At 48.7% G+C, this 27082-nt stretch overlaps 1 protein-coding gene across 5 annotated transcripts in view; it reads left to right on the plus strand.

The window, feature by feature from the left end:
- Positions 1-88: 88 nt before the first annotated feature.
- Positions 89-27082, plus strand: part of LOC125948887 (flotillin-2) — a 135017-nt gene continuing 108023 nt past the window's right edge. For 2 of the 5 annotated variants that reach the window (XM_049675410.1, XM_049675415.1), the window contains exons 1-2: positions 1139-1320; positions 1854-2154. In XM_049675410.1, the coding sequence (XP_049531367.1) occupies positions 2106-2154 (49 nt within the window). In that variant the 5' untranslated portion in view covers positions 1139-1320; positions 1854-2105. Of the gene's footprint in view, positions 180-1136; positions 1321-1509; positions 1531-1853; positions 2155-27082 lie in introns of those variants that run through there. The other 3 variants (XM_049675412.1, XM_049675414.1, XM_049675413.1) reach the window with 3 other exon arrangements.

A 27082-nucleotide genomic window follows, 5' to 3' on the forward strand; every position in this document is an offset into this window, starting at 1 on the left:
AAACATGGGCTATTGGGAGGTAACCCCGCCCTCCTCCTTTCTTTCCTTTTTAGTAAAGAAGAAGACAAAACGAATTTGACATTTATTAGTTTATTAAGATCTCGTGTTGCTGTTGTGTCCAATTAGAAAAGCAGATCGCCTTTATTCGCTTGGATTAAAGGGCCCGGTGGGAAATAGAGGTAAATGCGCTTAAGTACGGCTTGCTATCATCAAGATGAGATTATCTCACGTGTTCATTGCGCGCGTCGAAGAAAAGAACGCCAGATATTAGGCAGTGCTATTGGGATGATGGATGGCTAGTGATGGACATCGTGGGTACGATTCCACTACATTAAACGCCGCAAAAGGAGAGTTTTGCGTTCTTGCATAAAATTATGAGTGGTTTAATAATCGATTAACCAAAACTTCATCAACAGATTCGACTGACCCATCCCGTAAATAACAACTCTTCACAACCGATTAAAAGGACATTCGCACCCATATTTTTCAATCCTGATCAATTCTTCACCATCTCAACAGTTTCATAAACAGGATAACTACTTACACAAACAACATTTGGCGTAATTTATGAATTGGACCGCATGATTTGCATGACTCTTCTAATCGCGGAGTACGTTATCTTATTCTCGAAGTGACCAAACATCCGGCGTCACCGCAAAAGGTGGTTTGACGGAGGGGAAGCTTGGGGCACAACAAAGGGGAATCACTATGAGATCATACGTTTGAGTTGAATGGAATTTCCGGTTTTTTTGTACCTAAAAAAACAAAATATACATTTTGCTATCTTTTTTTTTCAAATCGACCACATAAAGTTTTGAAATGTTGGTTCGAATCATTATAATAAGTATCTCCAGATAGTTCTGGGCGCTACTACCTAGGCACTGCCACTACTATGTGAGTAATCGCAAAAGAGGAAAGGCGCGAAGGGGAAGTAACAGGAAGCAAGCGAGTGGTTCAGTGGGTGGGAGTCCCACACTATTCTTGTTGTTTTTGCCCAGGATATAATTTATGTTTGCTGTAAAATGTTATGATTTTTAAAATTATAAAAAAACATTGTTTTAATCAAACTTTGTATTGAAAATCAAAAGCATGTTTCATCCTTTTGTGGATGCTTTTCCGAAGGATTCGTATGTATGTAGTTGTGTTACGAACAGGAGTTGCGAGTGTGTTCGTGAAACTTCTGCGCGCGTCCTGCACAGTTAAAAGCAGGGAAAACATAGTTACCCTAAAACCTTCGACCAAAACCAGAAACCGAGTCCTTTATCAGTTTTGCGGCGCGCAGGAAATATATCGGTTATTGTGTGTATTTTGTGAAATGTTGTAAGTATTTCGGTGAATTCCGGGTCTGCGGCGTGCTTGACTTCACTCGTAATGTGCATTCCACTCGAGGCTTGAATGAAAATAGAGTAAAAATAGATTGGCACACCGTACCTAGCCGTGAAGGCAAGGACACGTTCGGGTGTTTTGTTGGCGTGCCGGGAGTGACTAACAATTAGTTTTTAAACATACAGCATCTTTTAAACCATTGAAGTGATAGTTGACTAGTGCTTTAAAAATATATATATATATATTGCAAAGTTAATTGCATGGTGCAAAGGGAAGATGCCCAATTTTGACTGTGCTGCATCACTTTTCTCTAGTAGCTAGCCTGGCATCGTAACGATCGATATGCTGTGCCAGAGAGACGGCAGTGAAAGTGAAATCTAAAAAAAAAAGAAATAGAGCATCTCCTATCGTGCCGTGGGTCATCGTGTCGTGTCCATGCCTTTGACAGTGCGGCCGTACCGAATCCGTGCTCAGGATTGTACATCGAAATTAATTTTGTTTGTTACTTTTGCTGTTATCCTTAATAGGTTTCCGTGATCTGTGGTGTCGACGAGTACAGCCTATGCATCCTTTGATTAGGCAAAGAATCTTCGGCGAAGTTACTAGCGAGTGTAGTTGGCGCGTTCGGGCTAGTTTGCACTTTTTATTACACTTAATGGTGTGAAGCATTGCAGTGTTTTATCAGTGAAATTGGTGCCCCTTGGTGTGGAAAGGATATCGGAAGTGTAGTTTCCCAAAGGAAGGCTTAAAAGGAATCGGAACATCGCGGCACCGTTAGTATGGGGAACATACACACCGTCGGTCCCAACGAGGCCCTCATCGTATCAGGTTGGTGCTCCATTCATCCGCTACTCCATTTCTACCACTCTCCAATGCTAACAATCAATACAGGCTGTCAGCCTTATCATTAGTTCATCGTTTGTACCTGCGATAAAAACAAAATCGACCGATGCTTTACACGGCATTCAACATCGGCAGTACATCGTTCTTCGTTATCAGTTTTCTCCGATACTACGTATCGCCCTTTAATAATGGAGAGATTTGAAGCCCAAGACCCAAGAGTCCAAGATTCTAGAAAAAAAGGAAAATGCACTATCATCTCAGCATTCGCCGCAGTCTCGCTGGAAGCAGGCTAGCTAGCAGGCTTTGGAAAAGACGACGTTCTCTGAACACGTCGTGCCGAGAACACTTGAAAGGCTTTGCCTCGTCGCCATCGTGACCGCCCGTAGCGCACCGTCAGCAGATACGAAAAAGCCTTCCTCCTCGGGGCGACGCATTATGGCACTCGGGGACGGGACTTTACGGGAGGAAAATCGATCCACCAATTTTCCCGCCCAACGGCCGGCTGTGTACCCGATGTGTAAAGCGATACTTAACCATCTCCACACCGCACCGCTAGCTCCACTCGCCGCAGCTGGCCTGCTAGTGCTAACTATCCGTGTGGGGCACGTTAGCCTAACGCGCGAGGGCCCTATCCTTTTGTGCGGCCTCTTAGTCCCGCATTGTGGTCGTTGTTTGTTGGGAGAGAATCGAGTGTTAAATCGGAGCTACCGTCGCACGCCGGGATACGCCGGATACGAGCGTACTGAGCGTAAACGGCCGAAAGGGAGTTGAGATTTTTCTTTTCTTTCCCCTTCGAGCCGTATTACTGCAATCGTTCCTTTCGGTTACCATATTATCGTCTTTAGTGCACGCGATTGTCATCGTTTTGTATCGTCGTCGTCGTTGTCGTCGTCGTCGTTGTCGTCGTCGTCGTTGTCGTCGTCGTCGTTGTCGTCGTCGTCGTCTACATCGTGTCCTGGTTTAGCTGGTGATAAATTCCTGTGGACATTTCAAGCGCGCACGGTCGCTCGTGTTGATATCTCATTTATCTAGATGATTGGCAGCAGGACCATTTTTAGCATGGCGGCATACCTTTCTATCGATCGACAAGAGCACTTTGCCTAATTAAACAATGGAAATACGAGACTGCACCACTCCCGGGAGCAGTATCCAATATAGCGTTGCGGTGTTTGTGACCTACGACCTATCCCTGTAACGCGTAAGGTGTACCGTAACGCATTCCTACGTTATGCACTATTGTAAAAGGTCGAAAGTAGTGCTGGCCTTAGTTAACTCTAACATTCATATGCTTTTACTCAATATCCAACCTCGTTGTGGAAAACACATAAAAGGCAGCTTAAAGTAACCGGATATGGGTAGCCTGTTTCCACTGGCTGGCCATATACCGACAACATTGCCTATGCCACTCCCATAAAACATCCGCCAGTGGCGCCAGGATGTCGCAGTTAGGAGGGGGCAGTGGAGTTGGTGGTCGTCATGCGGGGCCTGCTCGCCAGTCGGCTCTCCCCAGTTACCACGGTTTCCGCTGCAGTTTCCATGTTCTTCGCAAACGATCAAAGGCGAATGACTCCTCGAGTCTTTAATGAATTTGTTTCGCCAGTTTTCAGCATCTTGCTGCTCGTCGGTTTTTTTTGTTGGTGATTTTTGACTATCTCAAAATGTGCCTCTTTGGGTTCCAATGTGTGTCTGTGCGACTTGATTGGACGTGGCACGCAGCGATCAATATTTGTCACATTTGCTGGTGTCTCTGGGGTTAATATGTGAGAGAAGAGTAAATTATTCAAGTGACCATCGATTTCCATCGGGGCAAGAGAGACGGTCTTAATTAAGTTTTATTAATGCATTTACTCGCTTAGAATCAACACACATTGTTGGCTTGGATCATTTTTGTCGGGCCAGAGTGTCGAAGAACGATGCTCAATTGTGTTAACAATAGTGAAGCACCATGCGTCCGCTTGCTCCACCATAGTGATAGTGAGGTATTCAATCATATGTACCCAGTATCGTGTCAAATTTGAAATTGTTTCAACACACAAACACACACGCTCTCTCGGTGTGTTAGAATCACAGCAACACTGCGGCACTTATGGTTTATTTTTTTGCCATTCCCCCTCCAACCCCACACGTTCACCATAGTGCCATCACGGTGGCAACATGTTTGCCATCCATCCATTTTGCGAACACATCGCTTCTCATGCAGGCGGGAAATGGGTCGGGAAAACTGTGCTGACGTCACTGGGGTTAAAAATAGCCGAGAAAAGTCGGTTGCCGCCAGCCAGTGTTCACTGTAGCTCCCGTCGCTTGTCGACTTTTCCGGTTTGCCGGCCATGGTGGCCCGGTTGAGGTTGCCTCTGGCTAAACTATCCGGAGCGGCGGATTGCTGCTGGAGCGGAATTATGCTGTTTGCTTGTTCGGTGGATGATGGGTCGTGTTGTATCCTTGCTTTCTGTCATCATGATGCCCGCCCGAGGAACGTTCTGGTTCCATTCTGCGGAAAGGAGGGAGCCCAGTAGACGGCTAGTCGGCTCGCGGCTGTTTCCGACTTTCTCGCGGCCCTGAAGGGTTAAGGCAGGATACTGTATCTGCGAGTCGTGATGATATTCCGGCGAACTAGGTCGGAAGCAGCGTTCGGTGATGGCGATAAAAGCCGGGGAAAAATGATAAAAGGGGTTAAAATGGACGGTGGCTGCACGGCGGTACTTAAAGAAGAGAAGATGCTATTCTAGGCGGTTTTTTATAAATAGAAAAAGGGTGAAAACGGAACAAGATATCCGAAGAGTAAGGAATTTGAGGCAAGTTGCCGTTCAGCATATTGCCTAGTACTGCGATTCTTATAGAGGGTCGTCGGTATACTCGAAAACGTACAGTTATTGGCATTAATTAATTTTATTGATAATTGGTAAAAGCATCAATAATGTTTCATTTACTCAACTTTTACTCCCAACAAACCAATTTAATTTCCTGATTTACATTATTCAATCATATCATCAGCTATCATATGTTAACCCTTAAAGTCCACATAGGCTGTGTGAAATCAATGTGTAGAGAGTGTATAGAGTGGATTTTTACTTGTAATGTTAATGTTGCAAACGTTTCTTCGAAGAAAATTTTCCAAACACTATAAGCGCGCGGGCCTAATGCCGCATACATTCAAGAGCACAAAATCTCAAGAGGACAGCCAAATATAGACGTTGTTTCACAATTCCTTCTGTGTTACGACCTACCCTACCTCCCCAAGGGGTCGGTTGAATCCAGTTCGCTCATCCAGTACAGCCAGTTATTAGCAGCTAAGGCCAGCGAACCTGCGTGTGAATATTCATTATTGAAAAGGTTTCCTCCAATACATTTGGCTGCACAAGGGCATCTTGCTCCCCGTGTCGGATGTGCGTTCCTCTGAGTGAGAAGACTTAAAAATTTATGAGTTTTTATCGAAACCCCAAACCACCAGCCACCGACGCCAACGAAAGAACGAGTGCGAGTGTGTATTGTGTACAACGTTTTTTTTGTAGAGTATTTCGAGACATCGAGGGGTGAATCCATGCAAAGTGAGAGTTCCTGCCAGTCGTCCATTTGAAGAGGCACACTCCACTGTTGCACCGTAAAGGGGACGAAGCAAGGGCTGCTTCTTTCGATTAATTTAAAGAGCTGTTTGGCAACAAACGCGCGGTAAAAGTACGAAGGGGACGATCGGTCGCTAGAGGGGGTGCTTGTTATCTGCTGCTGGCAAGGATTGCGAATTGCACACCGGCCGGATTCTGTATCATTAACATCAAATATCAGGCATACTTATTGGGGTGTTTGCCTCATTGTCAACGCATTTCATGCAGCTGATGAAATGCAACATGGGTGCCGGTTACTTCTAAAGTAGTGTGTTAGGTACGGAGGGTTTAGTTTTTATTGTTGCGTGCTGGAAGGTTATGGAAACGAACACATCGTGCTAAATCATATTAGAATAGGATGAGTAACAACTGTTTTTCACCTGAATTTACACTTCATTTCTCTTGGATTTTCACAATAGTTGTTTGCTATTGAATTGGAGAAAAGCTTTCCTTATGTTTCTTCTTTTATATCATTTGTCAGAATAACAATTTCCCTCAATGACGACAACCGTACAAATACCTTTGTTTCACCCTAAAGCCTGTATAAAGAGAGGAAGGTCAGAAGGGGAGGAAGGAGGAGAGAAGGAGTTCACCATGACGTCCGTCATAATCTTTCATCGCGGTGATTAGTGCCGACGGTAGGGTCCGGAGCGTGCGCGCACGTTCAGATCGGATATGGTTTGTCGTTCGTTCCGTCCGTTTGCTGGAGGCAGACTGGGAACGGTTGCAACAAGGATGTTTGTCCACTATCTTCTTGCCTATGCCAGTGGTGGCCAAGTTTAATTATGTCGTGGGCCTAATTAGACTATTCTTCATAGCTGATCGTTACATAGCCAATACTACTTCGTTTAATAATGTGATCGACGATATTTTCTCTGTATTTTTCAAATCAACATTAGTTAGTTTGTATCGAATATATTCTTTGCCATCAAAGCCGTAGTTTAACAGGTTCCGATGTATGGTGATATTCCTTAATAATAGGGCAATTCCACGAAAATATTCCGTAATCTTCACCAGGAGTGCATGCATTTTTGCAACAAGTTTATATAGAAATCGTTACGGCGTCACAGGTTGGCCACCACTGGCTCTACGCTGGTGTAAAACCAACGCGTGCATTTAGGCGTAATCCGACGGGACATTCGGTGCTCGTCGCGTGCGACTGCATGGGATAGACTTTCGTTTTCGTTCCGGAAATCCACAGCCGCCGGCGCGGCACAGACAATAAGATTGAATGCACATGTCTCGTGCCATGGCCTGGCGGGCGTTTCTGGGCATTTGCTGTGTACAGCCGAAGGATGATTCATTGCTCAACCGACCAGAGTCAGTCGTTGGAGCCGCCGAGAGCATTTTGCTTTGAAAATGCGCCCAAACCGCCTGAAGAAAACTGCTGTTTTATTCAAAAGCCAGCAGCAGCGAAGGGAGAGTCTCGTCTGTACATCGTTGTATGCGGTTTCCTGATTTTCATTCCCCCTCATTTCCATCCGAATCTCTTGTCGTCTCGAGGTGAATGAATTGTGATCCGAGGGGATTGCGCTCCTCGGATATACACCACCCCTTACAGGATCTGAAAGGCGAAGCAGTGCTGTCTCACTGTCGGACAGTCCGCGTGCTGCTGCTTTTGCTGCAGTTACTGTTCAACAACAGGCCAGTGAGCCTTTTTATGCGAACAACCATCGAAAGTGAGCAGGTAAAAATGGCGCATCGTTTTGTATCTCTCGCATGTGGCTTTCCTAATGGTGCAGTACAGCAAGCAGTATTGTTATTCATTGTGTGGTTCGACAGAGCTGATATCTTCTTTTTTAAATTGTTTGCAGGACACAAACGTATTCATGTTTTATTGTTGGTCTTTACCTGTGCAACAGCCTTTTCGTACGGTTCGGGAATAGGAGGAACCTGTTCCAGTAGTATCGCACGATGAGAATGCACTTCGAATGCACTGTTCACTGTCGAAGTGCGTTTCGATTGTTTATGCCTCTCACATGCAGTACACCGTGTACAATATGGAGATGGCTACACAACGGGTGTGTGTGTCACGGGTCATTATTCAAAATATAACGCGAGTGGTAATTGATACTTCTTTGCGCCGGGTGTGTGGCTGAATGTGTGCCGTTGGAGGGTTTCGAGTTCTTTCGAGTACTGTCGAGAGCGCAAATTGTCTCAAGTACCGTGTGTAATACCGGATACCTCGAGAGTCTTTTTGATGATGCGTTTATGATGATGGAAGGGCGGAGACAACTCTGAAGGGGCCACTCGACCAGACTCATGGGTTTGCATACAAAATATGCTTTGAGTTTGCCGAATTAGCGAAAGAGAATTAGCGACATTGCCGTGAGCAACTGATCTTTACCAGGAGCTCGAGTGACAAACAGTCATTCCGACTTGAAGTAGTCACAGCTTGTCGCCCTTCGGAGCAACAAACGAAAACCAATTCCATGTGTACGGTAGAAGAGGAAGGAGGAATGTTGATGTGGTGCGAGAACCACCAAAGCTAATATTAACTCACTTTCGATTTCGCGACAATCGGCATTTGACCAGTCGAGAGCGACCGAATCATCGGAAATAATGTTGCGATGACGACTGCCCAATATGTGTGAGGATGTGTCTGTGGCTACGCGCTTGTATGTTTAAATAAATAATGAGTCTTTATTGTTAAAATGAAGAAAGTCTTAATGGATCGATCGCTTACGCCTACTGGGTGGTAGTATCGGGAGCTACCGTGGTGCCGGCGGCCTGAGTCTGGCCCTGCGACTCCTGTCGCCACTCGGTCTTGATGATGTCGGCCGCCTTCTCACCGACCATATAGTCCACGGCGGCCGACTGTGCCGAGATGGTCGTCGGTATGACGCTAACGTCCGCCACCCGCAGTCCCTGGACGCCGCGCACGCGCAGATCGGGCGTCACGACGGCGGCCGGATCGTTGACCGGACCCATCCGGCAACTACCCATCTGCTGGTAGGCAGTGCTCGAGAGTGTCCGGATCGCACAGCGCCAGTAGTCGTCCTCCTTTAGGCTCCACTGTTCACAGTTCGGCAGCGGAATACCGAGAACTCGGGCATCAAAGCGTTTCATGGAGGGCGCTTTAGAGATGCGGACCGCCTCCTTGATACCCTCGAGCATCGTCTTGACATCGCGTTCGGTCGCGAAATAACTCGGGTAGATCTTGAGCGCACTGTACGGGTTGGCGCTACGAAGCTTAAGGTGTCCGCGGGACTCCGGATGCAACAGTACCACGCTAGCTGTCCACTGATCGTTGCTCAGGTGTTCTAGTGGCCGGTACACCTGGTTGTAGATTGCAGTCTTGATGCGCTTACCCTTACGCAACCCTAGACCACCGTCGGAGACGAGCGAACCCGTGGAGAACACGATCGCAATGTCCGGTACACCCGGCTCGGTGGTGGCCCCGCTCGTCCGTAGATAAGTTATCGCTTCCACACCGCCCGGCACGGTCAGTGGTCCCTCGCCACGGAAGTAATCCCCGAGGGAGCGTAACTGGAAGCGACTGTCGGTGAGCAGCGCCTGTCCCGTCTCGTTCAGCACGAACGTGAGCCCATTGAACACGGGACTGTCGACGAAGGACTGACCGACCGGTACGTTGCTGATGGTGGGCAGATGAAAGTTCTGCAGATGCTCCTGCGGGCCGATACCGGACAGAAGCAGCAACTGTGCCGTGTTGAGGTTACCGGCCGTAACCAACACCTCCTTCCGGGCGTGGACGTCGTAGTTACGGAAGTTCTTCGTGTACGTCACGCCGTACGCCGTCTTCGTGTCGGAGTGGATCAATAGCCGCAGCACCTGCGAGTACGGTTTGACGTGCAGGTTGGGACGTGAACGTAAGATCGGCTCTATGAGCGCCCGGTATGCCGTTTGACGCATCCCGTTCAAACCCGTCGTCTGCACGTACGATACGCCAAGTTGTGAGCGCCCATTGTAGTCTAGCTTACGGTGGCCAGCCTCCCGGGCACCGTTCACAAAGCTACGTGCCAAATTCGTCCGGAAGGGCGGAAACTCAACGTGCAGCTCACCGTCGGTACCGTGGTAGGTGGAGTTTTCCAGTCCACGCAGTTCCGCCCGCTCCGTCCGGAGGAAGTAAGGGAATACGTCGGCGTGCGACCAACCAGGATTACCCTGTGCGGCCCAACGATCGTAATCGGCGGGGTTGCCCCGACCGTATAGCATGTAGTCGATGAGTGTGGACCCTCCCAAACCCTTGCCGTGCGGTAAGCTGCACCGCTGATCGATCATTCCTGGACAATCGAGCACAATGCGCATTAAATGGGTCAACATTGGCTGTGGGGATAGACAGGCACTGGTTACTCACCATAGCACGAGCTGTTCTGCGGTTCGGCCACGTCGGCCCAGTTGTACTGCGAGTTCTGTAGGAAGGTCGTTAGTAGCGGTATATTCTGCAGATCGTTCTCGCCCGGTCCGGCCTCCAGCAGCAGCACCCGCCATCGTGGATCTTCCGACAACCGATTGGCTAGCACGCAACCAGCGGCACCGGCACCGACGATGATGAAGTCATACTCCGGTACGGTCCGGTAGCCGCTCATATCTACCGGTTTGGAGACAAATGCCGCCATTAGCACCAAGGGGGGAAAGAGGATTAATGTAAGACGCCTAAGAAAGGCCGGGCGGACGGACGGACCGTGGTTGTGGTCGGTGTGGTGGGGGAAATTTCACTTCTCTCCCGATAAGCGCACACAATCCGCTGCGCTTCCGGCTTTTGTGACGCGACACGAGAAAGTCAAAACCAACGGCCTTACCAAGGGTGGCTGTACTAGCAGCTAGATGGTTGACTATCACTCAAAAGCACCCTACCCGTTCCTGCACTTTACCTACCGTCGTAGTGATCGTTGATGTAGCGTCCGGCGTGGGCCAATGTTTTGAGCAGGAGAAAGAGACCATTGGCCGTCAGTACTCCGAACGTGCCGATGATGATCGCTGCAAGCCAGATCCGACTCATGGTGTGTCACCGTTGGCACCGTCCAGCTTTCTATCTATCTCCGCGCACTGGTCAGTGATCCTGCGAGTGTGTGTGTGTGACTGTGTCTGTTTATCTTCTCCTGATGCAGCTACTCGTCGCGCACTATTGAAACTGCGTCCAGCTCGGTCGACGCTTCGAGCATGACTGAACACACACACCCCGGCTATTCAGTGGCGAGGCCCTGAACTTGGCAATGGACCATCGTCCCGAGGTCGGCGTGCGTGCGTGCTCGTGGGTATACGCCGGTCTGCTCTTCTCGTTGCTATCTACTAGCTATCTGCTCTGTGTGCTGTGCAGAGCATCTTCGTCGCGCATCGTTTATCGATGTTGTATGTCGATTGCGTGTTTTGGGGGCTTGGTTCGCCGATCTACGCTGTGGCGGCATCTGTCATGCCACTCCCCATGATCGATCGCCAAGCTGACCGAATGTTTGGCCTCGGAGTTGCGTGGCGAGCAGTGCGATGATGACAGGGGGTGAAATGTACCGCGAACTCTGATTGCAGGTTACGCCTCAACCAAACGAACCAACCGTTAGGAGAGAATCGCCTCGGACTGAAAGGTGTGTCAACTCGCGAAGCGGCACAAAGCAATAAGTCAATGTTCTCGGTTTAGGCTAGTATGGAGTTTGTGTCATGCTGCTAAGCATCTCATTCTTAATCCGCTGAGTTGTTTCCGTTGTGAAACAGATTACAGATCTACGAATGATAGAATGAAGGAATTCGGGGTTCAAGAATGAAATCATTGTGTTCTAGACCCGCGAAGCCTTCATGCCGGTATTTTATATATAGCACAAACCTTGTCAGACCCCCAGTTTTTTCAACCGTTTGCGTGTTAAGTAAAAAACCATTAGCGCCTTGCGGCGAGGTCGTAATAAGTATATCCAGGCCATCAGGCTGCGAAATTCGGAAGGTAGATAACCTTTTCCTCCTTCCTGCGTCCGAATACTACAGGTAGCCAAGATCGGAATATGTGTCACCAAGGGAACTTTCTCTTCCGCACCGGCTACACACCCACCGGACGGCCATTAGGCTGACTGTTTGTAGGGGAATCGTATCATTAGCAGGGGTAGAAAAAAAAGTGCGCTTAAAACATTAATTAACCTCCATAAACCCCGAACAGAAAGCGTATAGGCCTGGCGAGCATTAAAGTTTGTTCACCTTTCTCATCGCTCATTTGCTGTTCTTGTTGTTCGCCAAGTGGCCAAGTGGAATGCATTTTAGATGCCACTCTTCCTGTCCATCCTCCCCATTTGTTTCCTCCCAACGGTGGGCGCTGACATAAGGGATTCATGTACAACGCGCCTGCAGCAGATGCGTCAGCCACGACAAGTTCTCTGGCGTTTCTTATTTATCTCACGTAAGACGGCGTCGTTGTTGGCGTGCATTGCTCCGTACTGCACTTTCTCCTACCCGAACTATCACACCTCTTACTCGCCAGTTGGCGTTCTTGGAGGTCCATGCTGCTGCCACAAGTGGCTGCCTCTAGCACGCACAATAGTCGTTCTTTGTTCTCGTATGACCAGGTACGGTTGGCTAAGAGGACTCGCAACTATGCTACAGGTGGTAATGGCTATGATTTGTAAGGCAATGACCATTGAACCAGCGCTTTGGTTCTCGCTAAAGGTCAAAGGATACTCTTTCTTGCAACGCAGCATCATCCGTAAAGGAAAGGTGGAATGAAAAATAGTTGCAATTGCATAATTTATCGCGGTGGCGATCACGACGCAGATGCGACGAAGAGACCAGGCAAGCGCATGCAATGGCTGCAAGATGAACGAAGCACCCAGGATTCCGCATGCCAGTGGCAAGTGTCTAGACCGATAACCGGTTACGTTCGATGACCGATCCGCAGAGATATGTCAAGAAAAGTGGTGATGATGATGAAGAGAATACAGTTGGCGATATTGGGATGTATCTGGAATCGATGGCCCACGGCGTTCAGTACTGCTCGGTGCAAAATTCGTGACCGATCAGACGTCCTTGAAATGGTGGTCTCCGACTGGTGGTAGTGATGCACCGTTACGCGTGTCCATTTCGATGGTTGCCCCTAAAAGCCATTACCTTTCCGGCACGCCCGCCCGCCCGTCCGCCCGCTCATAGCTGGGTTGCTGGCGCCTTTTGAGCCCTGAACGAGTTCTCTTGTTTGGGTTTGCAGCTTTTTGGTCGGCGCTCGTAAACAAACATACATTATTTTCAGCGTACGATCTAGAACGGTGGAGCATATTCCAACGACCAATGGGATAAGGGGGCGGGTAAACAATGTGAGTTGCTCGGTTATGTTACCGGTTGACTCCACTTCCCTGTCACAGTGTGTTTTGGGGTCTTTGATGGTGTGGTTTGTTTGCACTAGAAATGGCTTAATTGGATGTTTCAAGGAAACCCGTGAATACCATAGCGCGTGGTGTCTTCTGTTAGTTCTAGATAGGATACAATTGTCTTCGGATGGGTACGTTTAGATCACTGATGGAGCGGAGTGTTGCGCTGTTATGATTTTCCAAGTATATTGTTCTCAGATATGTTCCGAGTTGTTGCTCCTTTTTTAAGTAGTAGCAAAAGGTTACAGCATATGCATAAAAAAGCAAAGGCCTTGAATTGAACGGAAATTGCGATTAAAGTTCTAAAGCATCCATCATATCGTTTTGTCCGGGACGTTCAAACAGGATGGGTACTGTCGTAACATCGGATAATGTTCCTCATTAATTTGGGAGTCAGTCTTTCTTACCCGGTATAGAACACAACTCTTGTAGATTGACGCGATATCATCCGTTTGAATAACCTTTTAGTGCTGTAAGAAGATCGTTAAATTGTTCAAGGGATTGTAGGTTCCACGGAGTGGAAGTTATCGTGTAAGTGTTGTATGTTTTGAGGTTTCGCTTCTCCGTCGTAGGTTACAACACGAGTTGCGAACAATGAAAAAAACTTGGCTATCCATTGGCAGTTTTTTTTTAATTAATTTCTTACGCATTATTAACGCACATTTAACCAATTTACTATATTAAGTCGTTACCCATACTTTCCAGAAGTATAATAATGTTTCACATTTTTCATCAACAGGTTTGTAACTTTACTTTACCGGTGGAAGGTTTTTATTATGAGCGACGACTGTTTATGAACGACACTACCAGCATGGTAACTTTAACTTAAGGTGAGATATGAGCAGATGCATGTGTTTCAACGATGGCAACAAAGATCTACGAATTCTATCAGGGCAACAAAGTACTGATGATCAGTCGTGATTTGATTTGTTCGGTAAACAAAACTATCCCTACAAGCTTGATTAATAATTCCTGATCTTTACATGGTTTCATTAATATTTTTAAAATATTCTATTGGGTCGATTTCATTTGAGTCCGTGCGGTGAAATAACTGTGAAGCACGTGGTGCCTTCTTGAGTATCCCTCGCCCCCTTGAGCGCGTTGTCTGCATTCAGGCGTTATATCACAGCGCCTCCTCTTCGTTGCCCCAATCCCAAGTGCTTTTGATCAAGTCAGAAGCTTTTTCAGCGATCAGGTAAACCGTCGCTTGCTGGTGCGCGTTGGACACAGGCAGCATGACGCTCGCATCAACGATGCGCAATCCTTTGATACCGTGGACCAGGAGCTCTGGTGAAACTACGGTGCTACTGTCGCGGGGACTACCCATCGGGCATGTTCCGTATGGTTGTTCCGCCACATGCCCTACTTGGCGTACCACACAGCGCCAGTAGTCATCGGTTGCGTACGGCAGATTCCGGCAGGGCGCCATTTTGAGCTTTTGAGGCCGTAAACCAAACCCTTCGAATTCGGCATCGTTCAGTATCTTCCAGCAGACACCGATGCCCCGTAACACTTCATTCATATCGCTGGGATCGATGAAGATGTTAGCATAGATAAGCGGATCAGTGAGAGGGTTTGCCGTCTTCAGACGAAGCGATCCTTTCGAGGTGGGATGCAGATGGATCAAACCGATTGCGATTCGCTCCCGGTTGGTTCGTGGTTCGTACTGAAATAGTATCTCGTAGGTTGGTGACAGCGCATCCATCGATGGTTGCATGGCATTGACAAAAGCGATGGCTTCCAGTTTCTTTTGCGCCGCAGTCGGCACCATTGTAGTGTTTGTTGTAAAGTGTAACGGAAATGACACGGTGCGCACAGTCATCGCCTTTCCGACTGGTAGGTCTGCCAGAACGGTTATGTTGAACGCATTCAGCTGTTCCCTGGGACCTACACCGGAAAGCAGTAACAGATGAGGTGTGTATATGGGACCGGCGGCAAGGATAACCTCTCTGGTGGCCTGTATCTTCCGCAGTTCATTCTGCACCATTACTAGCACACCGTTAGCTGTGTTTGTGCGCCGGTCAATTAGGATCTTCGTAACTCGGGCCTCGGTCATGATATGTAGATTTGAAAAGAACGTACGCACTGGCTTCAGATAGGCGTCCGCGGAAGTAACTCTCTTGCCCCGGCGTCGCGTTAGCTGTACATAGCCGACCGTACCATTGGCATCCGTGTTGTAATCCAGCGTTCTCAGACCGTAACGTTGGCAAGCTGCTATAAACCTTTCCACCAACGACGATTTCTGTCTCAGCGTGGTCACTGACAACGGACCGCCCCTGCCACGCTGCTCGCGAGAATAGTTGAGCCGTGTGTTCTCGAGTTTCATAAAATATGGTAGCACATTCCGGTAGGACCACTCCGTGTTACCATTTCTGGCCCAAGCATCATAATCCTCGCGAGTGCCGCGCACGTACAGCATATTGTTGTTGCGAGTGATTCCTCCTAATCCCTTGCCGCTCGGTATCTCGCAGCGTTGCTCTGGCGATGCTGATTGGAAATTTAAAACGGTGATTGGTAATTTTTAAAATGCAATGAAACACTCAAACTTTAATGTTTTTCCGCATTTAGTGTTCACTACTTCAACTGGCACTATGCGGGCGGCTTCTTACCGACACATGCCTGCGGTTGTGGTTCTGAAGTCAGTTTCCAGTCCTGCGCGGTGTTGCGCGTACTGCCAGCCTCGATCACCAACACCTGCCATTGGCGGATCTCAGCGAGTCTGCTGGCTACCACCAGCCCAGCCGTACCTCCGCCAACGACAATAAAGTCGTATGTGGTCCTGCTCGTGGCAACTTCTGCAACCAGAGAGCCGAGGTCTCGTTTACTTGCGATTTTACGACGCTGCCTCTTACCTGATTGTACGTACTTTGCCCTTTGCTCGGCAGCGAGTTTTGTTGAACCCGCCTGCTTCCGTGTTGGGGTACCCAAAAGAAGGCATCTGCGATGGCGCAAAGAGTGAGTACACAGCGCACGGTTCCGAACGTTAGCCCCAAGTGCCGCATGCTCACGGTGGTGATCAAAGAGATTCTAGCGACGAGGAATCGCACAACGGTGTGAATGGAAGGAATGTTGGAATGAAACTGATGGGTTCTGGAAATCTATTGCTGATGCTCGGCGTTTGGTTGAATCTCGCAACGAATGCTCATGGGGTGGATCCCTGTTGCGGGAACGAACCCCGCAAGGCAACCCAGAAAACCAATTGCTTGATAAATGATCGTCGGTGTTTTTGGGCGGTTTGATGATTTCATCAAACGTCACCTTCATAAGGTCGCCTTTGGAGAATCTACTGTGGTATATGTGAAATAGCAATTCATTACCATAAGTCTCTCTGGCTGCATACATAGCCTGATTACAGAGCTTTCACACGAGGTGCTTCTACGAAACCATAAGAATGGTGACAAGCGTCGCTCTGATATGCGCTAATTTGCAATCCAAAACCTGTTTTGGGCAAAAGAAGACTGGCGTGGTGATGTTCTAAATAAATAATTAAGAGAAGAAGAAATTCTGCGAGCTCAGTGACTCCTGATCTACACAAGATGTTCTGATGACTTATGTGTGTTGTAGCAAAAGTATAGCGTGATGTATATACATATCAGTCCTGGCACACCATTCAAATATCGGCAACTCTTCTTAGAATAACACAATAACTACCGGAGCTTCTATCCTTGTGGCAGTTCGCTATTCACTATTTTTTTAAATACTTTTCAGACTGTATGATGATTTCGAACATTTTGTGCAGATGGCTTTTACCATATTTTACGTTAACCACTTACTGTAACATACAAATGATGAAATTATGCGTATGAATATAGTAGCATACATTACATTGAGGGCGTTGCTTCGTTCTCACTTTTTGACACATGCTCAATGAATGAAACCGAATCAGTAGCTTATGTAGAGGGAAAACCGCGTCAACAAGGACAAGATGCCCAGGACGGGCTAGGTCAGACATGGTGGTTTAAAGTTCAGTCATGGAATTACGCTGTACTACGCTCTTCCGATCGTCGATTGTTAATGGAGTTTCATTTCAAGTATCAAGTTTTGACATTGACGCCGACATCGGTCTGATGAGCGCCTGTTAAAGCCGGTTGTATCTTTTATTATCGTACGGTACCTGCAATTAGCTTTTAAATTCGGGCCCGAAGAAGTGAATGATTGGTTTATTGGCCAGTTGTTGCCCTTCGAAAACTACGCTATGGCGCTCTCTGCAACTTTGAGTCAAAGTAGGAAATAAGAATTGATTTTTTTAAAACTCAGCTCAAGATGATTTTAAAATGATTTTAAAACTAACACTGTTAAAAATTACTTTGTTGTTGCACGGCTCTTGTGAGAACCTAATGTGATTAACGAAAGAGACAGAACGGTGGAGCTGTCTCCAAATAAACTTCACGAAAAAACCTTTTACCGCCAACGATGTGTTTCGCATTTCGGATCCTGTCTTGGCTGGCCTTAATGACAGTTTTTAGTGGTGTTCGCTTCTTTGCTGCCACACCGCACGATCATCTGGCCTGGGTAAGCTGTGAGTTCCAATGAGAAATGATGTGTTTGTTTCCTTGTCGTCCTTGTTATGCTCAGAGCGCCAAAATCTTTGGTTTTTTTCCCCGACTGTTGACCGCTACACCAACATCTCAAAAACATCGCCATGCTGATAGATTCTCAAAGGAGCTCAGAAACTACTCAACTATTACCAAGCTATTTGCTGCGGCTATCTGGGACTTCCACACATTTGATACAGATTTCCAAATTACAAATTTCTTTGCTGTATTTGATATGAAATCATAAGACGGGAAAATCGTAATCAAAATCTCCAAATTTTCAACCCTTATGTTAATGGTAGATAGCACTTGACACGATTATGAAGTCATCAGAGTAGCTGCCCAGCCTGAGTGCTCACTCGCTGTATCAATAATCCTGGTTAGGTCAAGCGGGGTACCCCCACCACCATAAGCTAGCAATTCTCGTGAAGGACCGCCTCATGCTTGCCACTTTTCGCTGGCATTCCATTAAGCCCGAAAACTCGTGGCTAATCGTCAAAAGTGTGTGTCAGGTGAATGCCAAGGTCTCGTGTAAGCCAGGGGCGTGTGTGTCTTCTGATCTGTGCCGGCGGCAGCGGCGCTATCAACTGTGGTATGTTTACTAATTGTCCTACTAGGATCGAGGAAGATGCTACTACCGGATTGAATATTTTTTAAAGCCATAAATAGTCAATGAGACCTTAACGACTTCCGAGTTACGACATCGTAACGCGGTTTTCCACTTCCGAGGCACTGATCCGAGGCGAGCGGCCCACAACCTTTCTGACCCTTTAAGCGTTAGCATGGCGTGGCCACGGATGGTAGATTGCATATATTATATTAAATGCACAACATTAGCAACAATGCTTTGGGTTGCGTGCTGCTGCGTGCCACCGAGTTGTGGTAACGATCACACATACATACACAGGCATTGGCAGGCACAGGCACAGGCGATGATTGGCTGTGACCCCTTCAACCACTGACCGCCATCTACTGGGAGTGATCGGAGCAGCTTAAGGTATCAACTGCGTTGATACGATGTTATTGATTTCCGAACGAAAGCTTAAGAGTGTCAACTATTTTTTTCACTCTCTCTCTCTCGCTTGCGGTTGTGACCCGTCAATCAACCACAAACAAGTTTGCCTGGTGGTCTCTCGCCCTGGAAGTCCTTCTGTTTTTTTTTGGGGGGCTCCAGTCATTTAGGAATGTCGCTAATCAGTCTGGACTGCATCTGACCCCCAGTCGTTCGTTTGCGTGCGACTTGCAATTCGATTTTTTTTTGGTTAACTTCGGCGTGTGATGTGCTCATGCGTGTGTCCGCAGATTATTGTCCGGTGAGGGGGACAGCTAATGGAATGCTAGGAAAGGCAGTGAGCCGCCTCGCCCTCCACCAACTTGCTTCGCTTCGATGGTCAGAATTGGAAATTTTTATGATCCAACACGACGCGCCACTCACCGCGTTTAGTGTCGTAGCGTCTTAGTTTACTAGGCCCTGCACTCCATACACTCTCAAACTCGATAGTAGCGGTAGTGGCGGCCTTTTAATTCACCCTCGTATCCTGCCCTCCTGCCTCGTCTGCGAGGGGCTCGAGCAGAGCGCCACAGCTTATCAAGTGGCGACGAATTGTTATAATTTTTCTAACACACACCGTCACCGGTTGGTATTGGTTAGATCCGTTCGTAGTTGGTGTTGTGTTTTTTGGTGGAAATGGTAACAAAGCTACCAAAAACGTTAGCTAGTGCACTGGTATCGGATTAGTATCGTTCGGACCACACCACGGTGTGGTAATAGGGCCAAGTGTCGGTGATCTGGTTGGTGAGTTGCGTGTGAGGATCGTGGTTTGTTACAGTGCGGCTCTAACATGGGCAGAACATTAGAAGGTGGTACGCTATGGTCGTACAGGACCATGATCCTGTCGCTCGTGTCGACCAGCTTGCTTCTAAGTGTGGCCGGGATTGTGGATGCGCAGTGCCACGACGGAATTGGAGAGGAGTCCGGTTCGGATCGTCCCGCGAATGTAAGACAGTTGCGTGAGAACAGTGTAAAGCGTGCGTCAATGTTTAAGAAATACGACTTCATCATCGTCGGTGCCAGCCCATCGGGATGCCTGCTGGCCAACCGGTTGAGTGAGGTTGCCGATTGGAGTGTTCTCTTGATCGAAGCCGGTGAAATCGAGAATCTATTCGTCCAGATACCCATCTTTTCCGCGTTTCTGCAGTCAACTAGTTACAATTGGGGTTTCCTAGCGGAACCCCAGAACTACTCGTGCTGGGGTAAGTGTCCTTGTTGTGCCTCCAGCATCGTCTCCGATGATTCATGAGCCATTGAGTTCCTTGTACAGGGATGAAGGACCAACGGTGCAGCTATCCACGCGGCAAGGGTCTGGGTGGATCGACGCTGATCAACTACATGATGTACGTGCGAGGGAACAAGTACGACTACGACCAATGGGCCAGCTCCGGCAATCCTGGCTGGTCCTACGATGAGGTACTGCCTTACTTCAAGAAGTCCGAGAAATCGTATCTGCCTGAAACAAGTAACTACCACGGCCAAAACGGAAATCTGGACGTCCGGCATCTACCCTATCGGACGCGGTTGGCGCAACTGTTCGTCAACAGCTGGCAGGAGCTTGGCTTGGATGCGGTGGACTATAATGGGGAATCGCAGATTGGCGTATCGTACGTACAATCGAACGTACGCAATGGACGACGATTGACGGCTTATACGGCGTTCCTGGAACCGATACAGGACCGGCCCAACCTGCACATCCTGACGAATGCTCGGGCGACCAAGATACTGATCGATCCGCACAGTAAGGCAGCCTACGGTGTGGAGTTCCTGCGCGATCGCACCCGTTACGCGGTGTACAGCGAGAAGGAGATCCTGATGACGGCCGGTGCTCTGCAGACGCCGCAGCTGCTCATGCTGTCCGGCGTGGGACCCCGCGAGCACTTGCAGGAACTTGGCATCCCCGTGATCAAGAGCCTTCCGGTCGGTCAAACGCTGTACGATCACGTGTACTTCACGGGCCTTGCGTTCGTTACTAACACGACCAACCTTTCGCTGCACGGCGACAACGTGATAACGCTCGAAGCCTTTCTACGGTTTCTGCAAGGCCGTGGCCCGATGACAGTGACGGGTGGGGTCGAGGCGCTCGCCTTCATCCGCAATGTCACCGAGAACGGCAAGACGCCGGTTTCGCTTCCAAACCTCGAGTACATCGTCACCGGTGGTTCGCAGGCGGCCGATCGTGGTAGCGGCATCCGCAGTGGTTTCCGCTTAACAGACAATACGTACAACATCTACAAACCGCTCGAGACGAACGAACGGGACGCGCTGACGGTGAACATTGTGCTGTTGCATCCCAAGTCCAGGGGCTACATGCGGCTGAAGAGTTGCAACCCGCTGCATTGGCCCCGGTTTTACTCGAACATGCTGAAGGAGGACGAGGATGTGGAGACGATTCTGCGAGGCATACGGGCGGCAATGCCGCTGGTACAGACGAAGGTCGCTCGTCGTTTCAATACAAAGCTGTATGATGTGCCGCTGCCAAACTGTGCCGCGCATCGCTTCGGCACGGACGATTACTGGCGTTGTGCGATCCGCACGCAAACCACCTCCATTCATCATCAGATGACAACGTGCAAGATGGGCCCGGTCACCGACTCGGAAGCGGTAGTGTCGTCCGAACTGCGGGTGTACGGTATCGAGCGGTTACGGGTCGGCGATGTGGGCATTATCCCCTATCCGACTAGCGGACATCCGGCGGCTACGGCTTACATGATCGGCGAGAAGCTGTCCGACATGGTGAAGCGTACCTGGTTGGGTCGGAATGCACCGACGGCCGGCGGCGGCACTCGCTAGCAAACCGTAAGCGCCGTGAAGATGATCGAAAAAGAGGAAAACCGTGAAGCGATAAGCCGCACAGTACAGTAGAAACGCCAAGGCAAGGTCAAGGTTAGCGTTCAGATTCGTGATGTAGACATTTTTTAAAATTCGTCCCCCGCGGAACAAGCACGGGTGCCTCGCGCGCGTGTGTGTGTGTGTGCGCGATGGTAGCGATCGGATATCGGTTGTTTCCCCTAATTGAGTGGCTGCAGCGACTCACGCGGGTGGCGAAGGGGAGGGGATACAAGATGGGAAAAGAAACGTCGGCAGGAGAAGCGTGCTTGAACACGCTCTCCAGCTGGGCAGAAACAGGGCAGTGTGCTAATGACATTAGCTAAGTTGACGCTCAATGTGATGCTAGGTATATTTCCGAACCTCTTTTAGGTTCGATTTCGATCGAATGCGTGTGTCTAGCTAATGTTACGCTATCGATCAACATTTGATGCTACGGTTCCGGTTAGATGGAGCTGTTAATTATGCCGCGCGGCCACACGCTTGACGATTGTTATCTATTTTTATTATATTGTGTAGAGAATAAAATTATCGCATTTTAAAGGTTTTCTAGTGACCAAATTAGGCGTAGTGAGGGACGGATAGCCTATAAAAGGGTTTCAAATTGCGGGGCAGAGGGGTGCGTGCAGTATGTTTTGAAATCATATCGAACCCTCAGCTTCCGTTCGAAGAAGGAAAACGGACAACAAAAGAAACGTTTCTGTTTCATGCAGTTTAAATCGTTAGTTTCCTTTTTTTTGACACAAGGTGATGGTATTTGTTAGCATATCGTGTTTTGTTGATATTGATAGGAAGGAGACTTAATCTCCTCTTTATTTAAGATAAGTTATTTACACGTGCAACGATCGATCTCCTGTCACTGTCTCTGAGTAGACAACCGAAGCGCATCGTGCGAAACGTGTAAAACGCCGTAAAGTATGCAATGGAGGTTCGTCGCTAATTTTACGCGCAAGTCTTTCGTTCGCTTTCGAACAAACCGGACCGAACGGCGGACTATCAATTTGCTATCGGCTATCGGAGTTAATCTTATTCGAGACATGATGAATTAAAGTTTTTTGTCTTAATTGTTTGATTCTCATTCTGCTGCTGAGTGAGTGACAACCGTATTGGAATTTGTTGTTTCGATTTGCACTGTTGATGAAACCGGGTGTTCTATAATCAGTGCTAGCGTGTGCGTAGGTATTATGACGCCAGAAGGGTACTAATTTTTTCTCGGCTCATTTTACCTTCCTGATCGGATTGATATTCTGATTGTGACAGGTGATACCGGTACTTTTCCAGAAAAACAAGCCCCCGGTACATCGCATCGGATCGTAGACGAAGCAAGCGGATCACGATTTCGTTCAGGGAATGGTGTTGTTCACCTTCTTGGGTTGCTAGTGGAACTATAAGGAAGTGGCTGCGTTATCCATATGTCATATCCATATGTTGCGTCTGAAGAATAAACTAGGAGTTTATTTTGTGGAGTTAATCCACTAAAGAAGGAACCTGTTGCAGATGGATCCTGTCGATGCGCAAAATTACGTAAGATACGTTCTTATTGCAAGTACCGTGGCCTTGGCACTGGCCTAACTGTTGGTCGCCAGACATAAGGGAGAGGCCCTTCTCCTTCTGTATGTTTTCTTGTGCGTCGAAGATCCTGGCCGGGTCTCTGTTTTTAGTTTTTCCTTGAAATCGTTTTACGCGAATTAACACAACGAGAATGCAACAATGCTTTAGACCTCCTGCGCATTTGCTATGACTTCGTACCTTTCACGTAGCAACCGGTGGCTCCTACCATGTCCTTGAAGTCGAACAAAACTGCAATGTTACCAATTCAGTGCAGTGCATTGGCCGTACCTTGGCCGTGGTTGGCATGGCAGACACTATCCAAACCGGGCCTCCGTTTTTTCAAGCCATCCGTTTGTCCATGATAAAGAGTACCCTTGGGGACTTTCCTGTTTCCTTGTGTCCTTGGCCGTGCCAATGCCAGCAGCTGAGCTGCAAGTTTTCAATATTTCGCCGGTGGAAAAGCAAACTAATTTTTTTCGCTCGATGGCTCGATATCTCGTAGATCGTTGAACCAAAGTGTTCTTTTTTATACTCGATGCCAAAGTGACATTTGGTTTGTGACAAGTGAAAAGTTGATTCATTGTTTTTGGTCTTGGATTCGATTGTGCTGTAACTCATACGTGTTAAAAATTAGAAGACAATAACTAGCATATTCGATACATTTTATCGTTGATCGCTGCGCTGTTGATTCTATTGTGTCAAAAAACTATCATTACTTACTTACTTACTTATGAGATGATGAGACAATATTGCATTGAAAATGCGTGTGTCGTATTTATAGCGCGATGAAGTAGCTGAAATGAAATAATTGATGTGAGCTGAAGCCGGATAGTAAAAACCCTAAATTCAGATATTCACAGTCAACAACTTTAAGCCAATTTGAAGCATTCATTGCAAATCCACATGCATTGTCTGGTCTATAACTTCGAGACAATTTTATCAGATTACATAACAGAAAGAAAAGAGAGAGAAATAGGGATCAGAGAGAAGCCTGTGAATATTGTTTGCTTGTGCTTTTTCTCCACTAAGAACGGAGAAGACTTCTATGCGAGTGAGATAACGCAATTATCTGTAATGTGTATCCAGCATTTTTGTGGTGCCTCCCGTACTTACTCTGACACTGACACGTGCTGTTGAAACTCCGCGCGCACGCCAGTGATGGATAGTGGAACCGGCGCAGGTGTAACCAGGTGTTTAATCTTTCGCTTAATTTGCTCCGTGATTACGCTGATTACATGGCAGGCGGCCGAGTTGGCCAGTCATTTCCGATCGGTCCTAGTCACTTCCTAGAGAAGGGCCGCCACGAGCCGCACGTCGTTGGCGCATCTGCTGACCGACTCGAGACTATATCCGGAATGCATATCTCTCTCCCTTAAAGAACGCACCAGTTCGACAGCAAGCGAGCAGCGAGCTATTGTGGCTGGAAGAATGCAATGAATTGAAGCTCTCGCAATTGCAAGGGAAGATCGCAGCGTACATTCCCACGATTGCGACCCAGAGTAGGTGGTAGAGCTGGCTTGAACAAAACATTTTGTTTTTTTCGTTTCGGAAATGGATTTATTTCGCATCTCGCTTCGCAGAATGTCGTATCTTCATCGAAACACTCTTGCTAGAACTCTAACCGTAAGGCTATGACTTAAGGCTACTCAAACTTAAAGGATAATTATAAATAGGCCTCCTGTGTCTGCGTACGATATACTTGGGCTAGAGATCACTCTTGAGCAAAGGAAGTAATGCACCCAGCTAATGTCCCCGAACTTATTGCACAAACTGCTGAGAAGCTCCTCCGCTAAGCCGAGGCTAGTGACTATCCCGGTATTCACTCACTCACTGACTCACTCAATCCGTGAGCTCGTTCCAGTCTTCTTTGATCATGTCCGCACCCTTCTCGCCGATCATGATGGTCGGTGCGTTGGTATGGCCTGCCGGTACGTTCGGCATGATGCTGGCATCGATCACCCGCAACCCCTTGACACCGTGCACGCGTAACCGGGCATCAACAACGGCGGTCGGATCCCGGCGTGGTCCCATCTTGCATGTCCCGACATGGTGGTAAATCGTGAAGGTCGCATGTCGCGTGAAGCACTTCCAGTAATCATCCGAATCGAATGTGTACCGCTCGCAACCCGGCATCCTCGAGCGCATCAGGCGGGCATCGAAACGTCTCAAACCGTTCATCTCAGCCAGTTCGATCGACTTCCGGATTGCCCGAACGGACACCTCGAGATCGTACGGATCAGCAAAGTAGTTCGCTTCGATCACCGGATGCCGGAACGGGTTCGATCCGTTCAGCGAGATGCGGCCACGGCTGCGCGGTCGCAACACCATCGGGAACACCGTATACCCGTCCAGGTTGCGCTTCTGCACCTCCCCGAACAGCTGCTTGAACGCGTCCGGCCGATAGTTGAAGTTGTACTCGTAGGTTGGATCGGCCGCCAGCGTACCACCGATCTGGATCAGCTCGTAGTCCGGCCAACCGTCCGGATCGGTCGGATGTTCCGAGTCGTAGAACGCGAGCGTCTCGCAACCACCGATCGACGTGAACGGGCCCGTCTTGTTGTACTGGTACTCCATGAACCGGTCCAGGTGGAAGATTTTGCTGTACTTCATCGTGTCGGTGTTGTTGACCAAAAACGTCAGCCCACCGGCCGCCGTATGGTCCTGGAAGTTGTAACCGACCGGTAGATCCACCACCGGTTTGATGCCATTCTCGCGCAGATGTCCGGCCGGTCCAATGCCGGACAACATCAGCAGATGCGGTGAGCCGATTGCACCGGCCGATACGATCACTTCACGGCGCGCTCGCACATTCTGGATTCGTCCAGCACTGTAGAACCGTACACCGGTTGCCCGGTTAGTCGCACGATCGAGCATAATTCGCGTCACTTGGGCTTGCTTCTTGACGTGCAGATTCGTACGATCGTGCAGATCGTGTAGATAAGCGACGTTCGCGCTATGCCGCTTACCATCCTTGGTGGTACTCTGGATGTACGAAACGCCGATCTGGCGCGGACCATTGTAATCCACGTACGGTGCACCACCCTCCATTGCCGACTCGACGAAGGCGGTCGCGATGGCCGAACGGTACCGGGGGTACGAGATCGTCAACCGGCCATCCTTGCCCGCGTACCCAGGATACGTATCGGGGATGCGGCTTCGCTCCATCTTCCGGAAGTACGGCAACACATCCTTGTACGACCAACCGGGATTACCCTGGTCAGCCCACTGGTCATAGTCACGCCGGTTCCCTCGGGTGTAGATCATGTAGTTCAGCACACTGGAACCGCCCATCACCTTGCCACGGGGCAGTCGGCATTGACGGTTGTTGAACGCCAGACAGTGCGCATCGCTCGGTTTCGTCCGGTAGTCCCAGTTGATGTTGAAACCCTGCAGATAGTGCGCAGCCATCGGGATGTCCATGAGCAGATTTTCACTTGGGCCTGCCTCGATAAGCAGCACGGACCATTCGGGCACCTCCGATAGTCGGCTAGCCAGCACACTGCCGGCTGATCCTGCACCGACGATCACAAAATCGTACTCTGGCCGGAGCGTCGGTTGATCCGGCAGTTCGTGCGTTAAATCTTTGCCACCCTCCTGCAGGAAGCTCAACACCGATAGCAGAGTATCCTGGGGTCGGCTAAAGCTCACCATTCCCAGTATACCCGCGGCCAGCGGTAGATACTGCATGGCGGACGCTGGCGGCATGGCCGTAGAGAAGCTACAGTGGGTTGTTCTTCACACGCGAAAGCAATACGACAATCACAAGCACTTTGCAGTAAGCAAGGATAACGCCACGATGGACACACGCAGCACAGGAATTCTGTGCCGGCACTGCTGTAGTCGCACGATGTGTACTGCACTGGTGCACTGCTGCACACGCCGGTGGTTGCAATTGCACTGAATCGGGTGCCCTTGGCTAGCGTTCGTTTTAAGTGCATATGGCCTATCTCTCGCTGAGTCTCGATCACTCGCAACGCGTAGTACGAGGGGAGTAAGCACTACGTCAGCTTCGTACTTCGTGATCTTTGCGACGATCTGTGGCGGCTGATG

The sequence above is a fragment of the Anopheles darlingi genome, chromosome 2 (assembly GCF_943734745.1).
Source record: "Anopheles darlingi chromosome 2, idAnoDarlMG_H_01, whole genome shotgun sequence".
Taxonomy (NCBI): domain Eukaryota; kingdom Metazoa; phylum Arthropoda; class Insecta; order Diptera; family Culicidae; genus Anopheles; species Anopheles darlingi.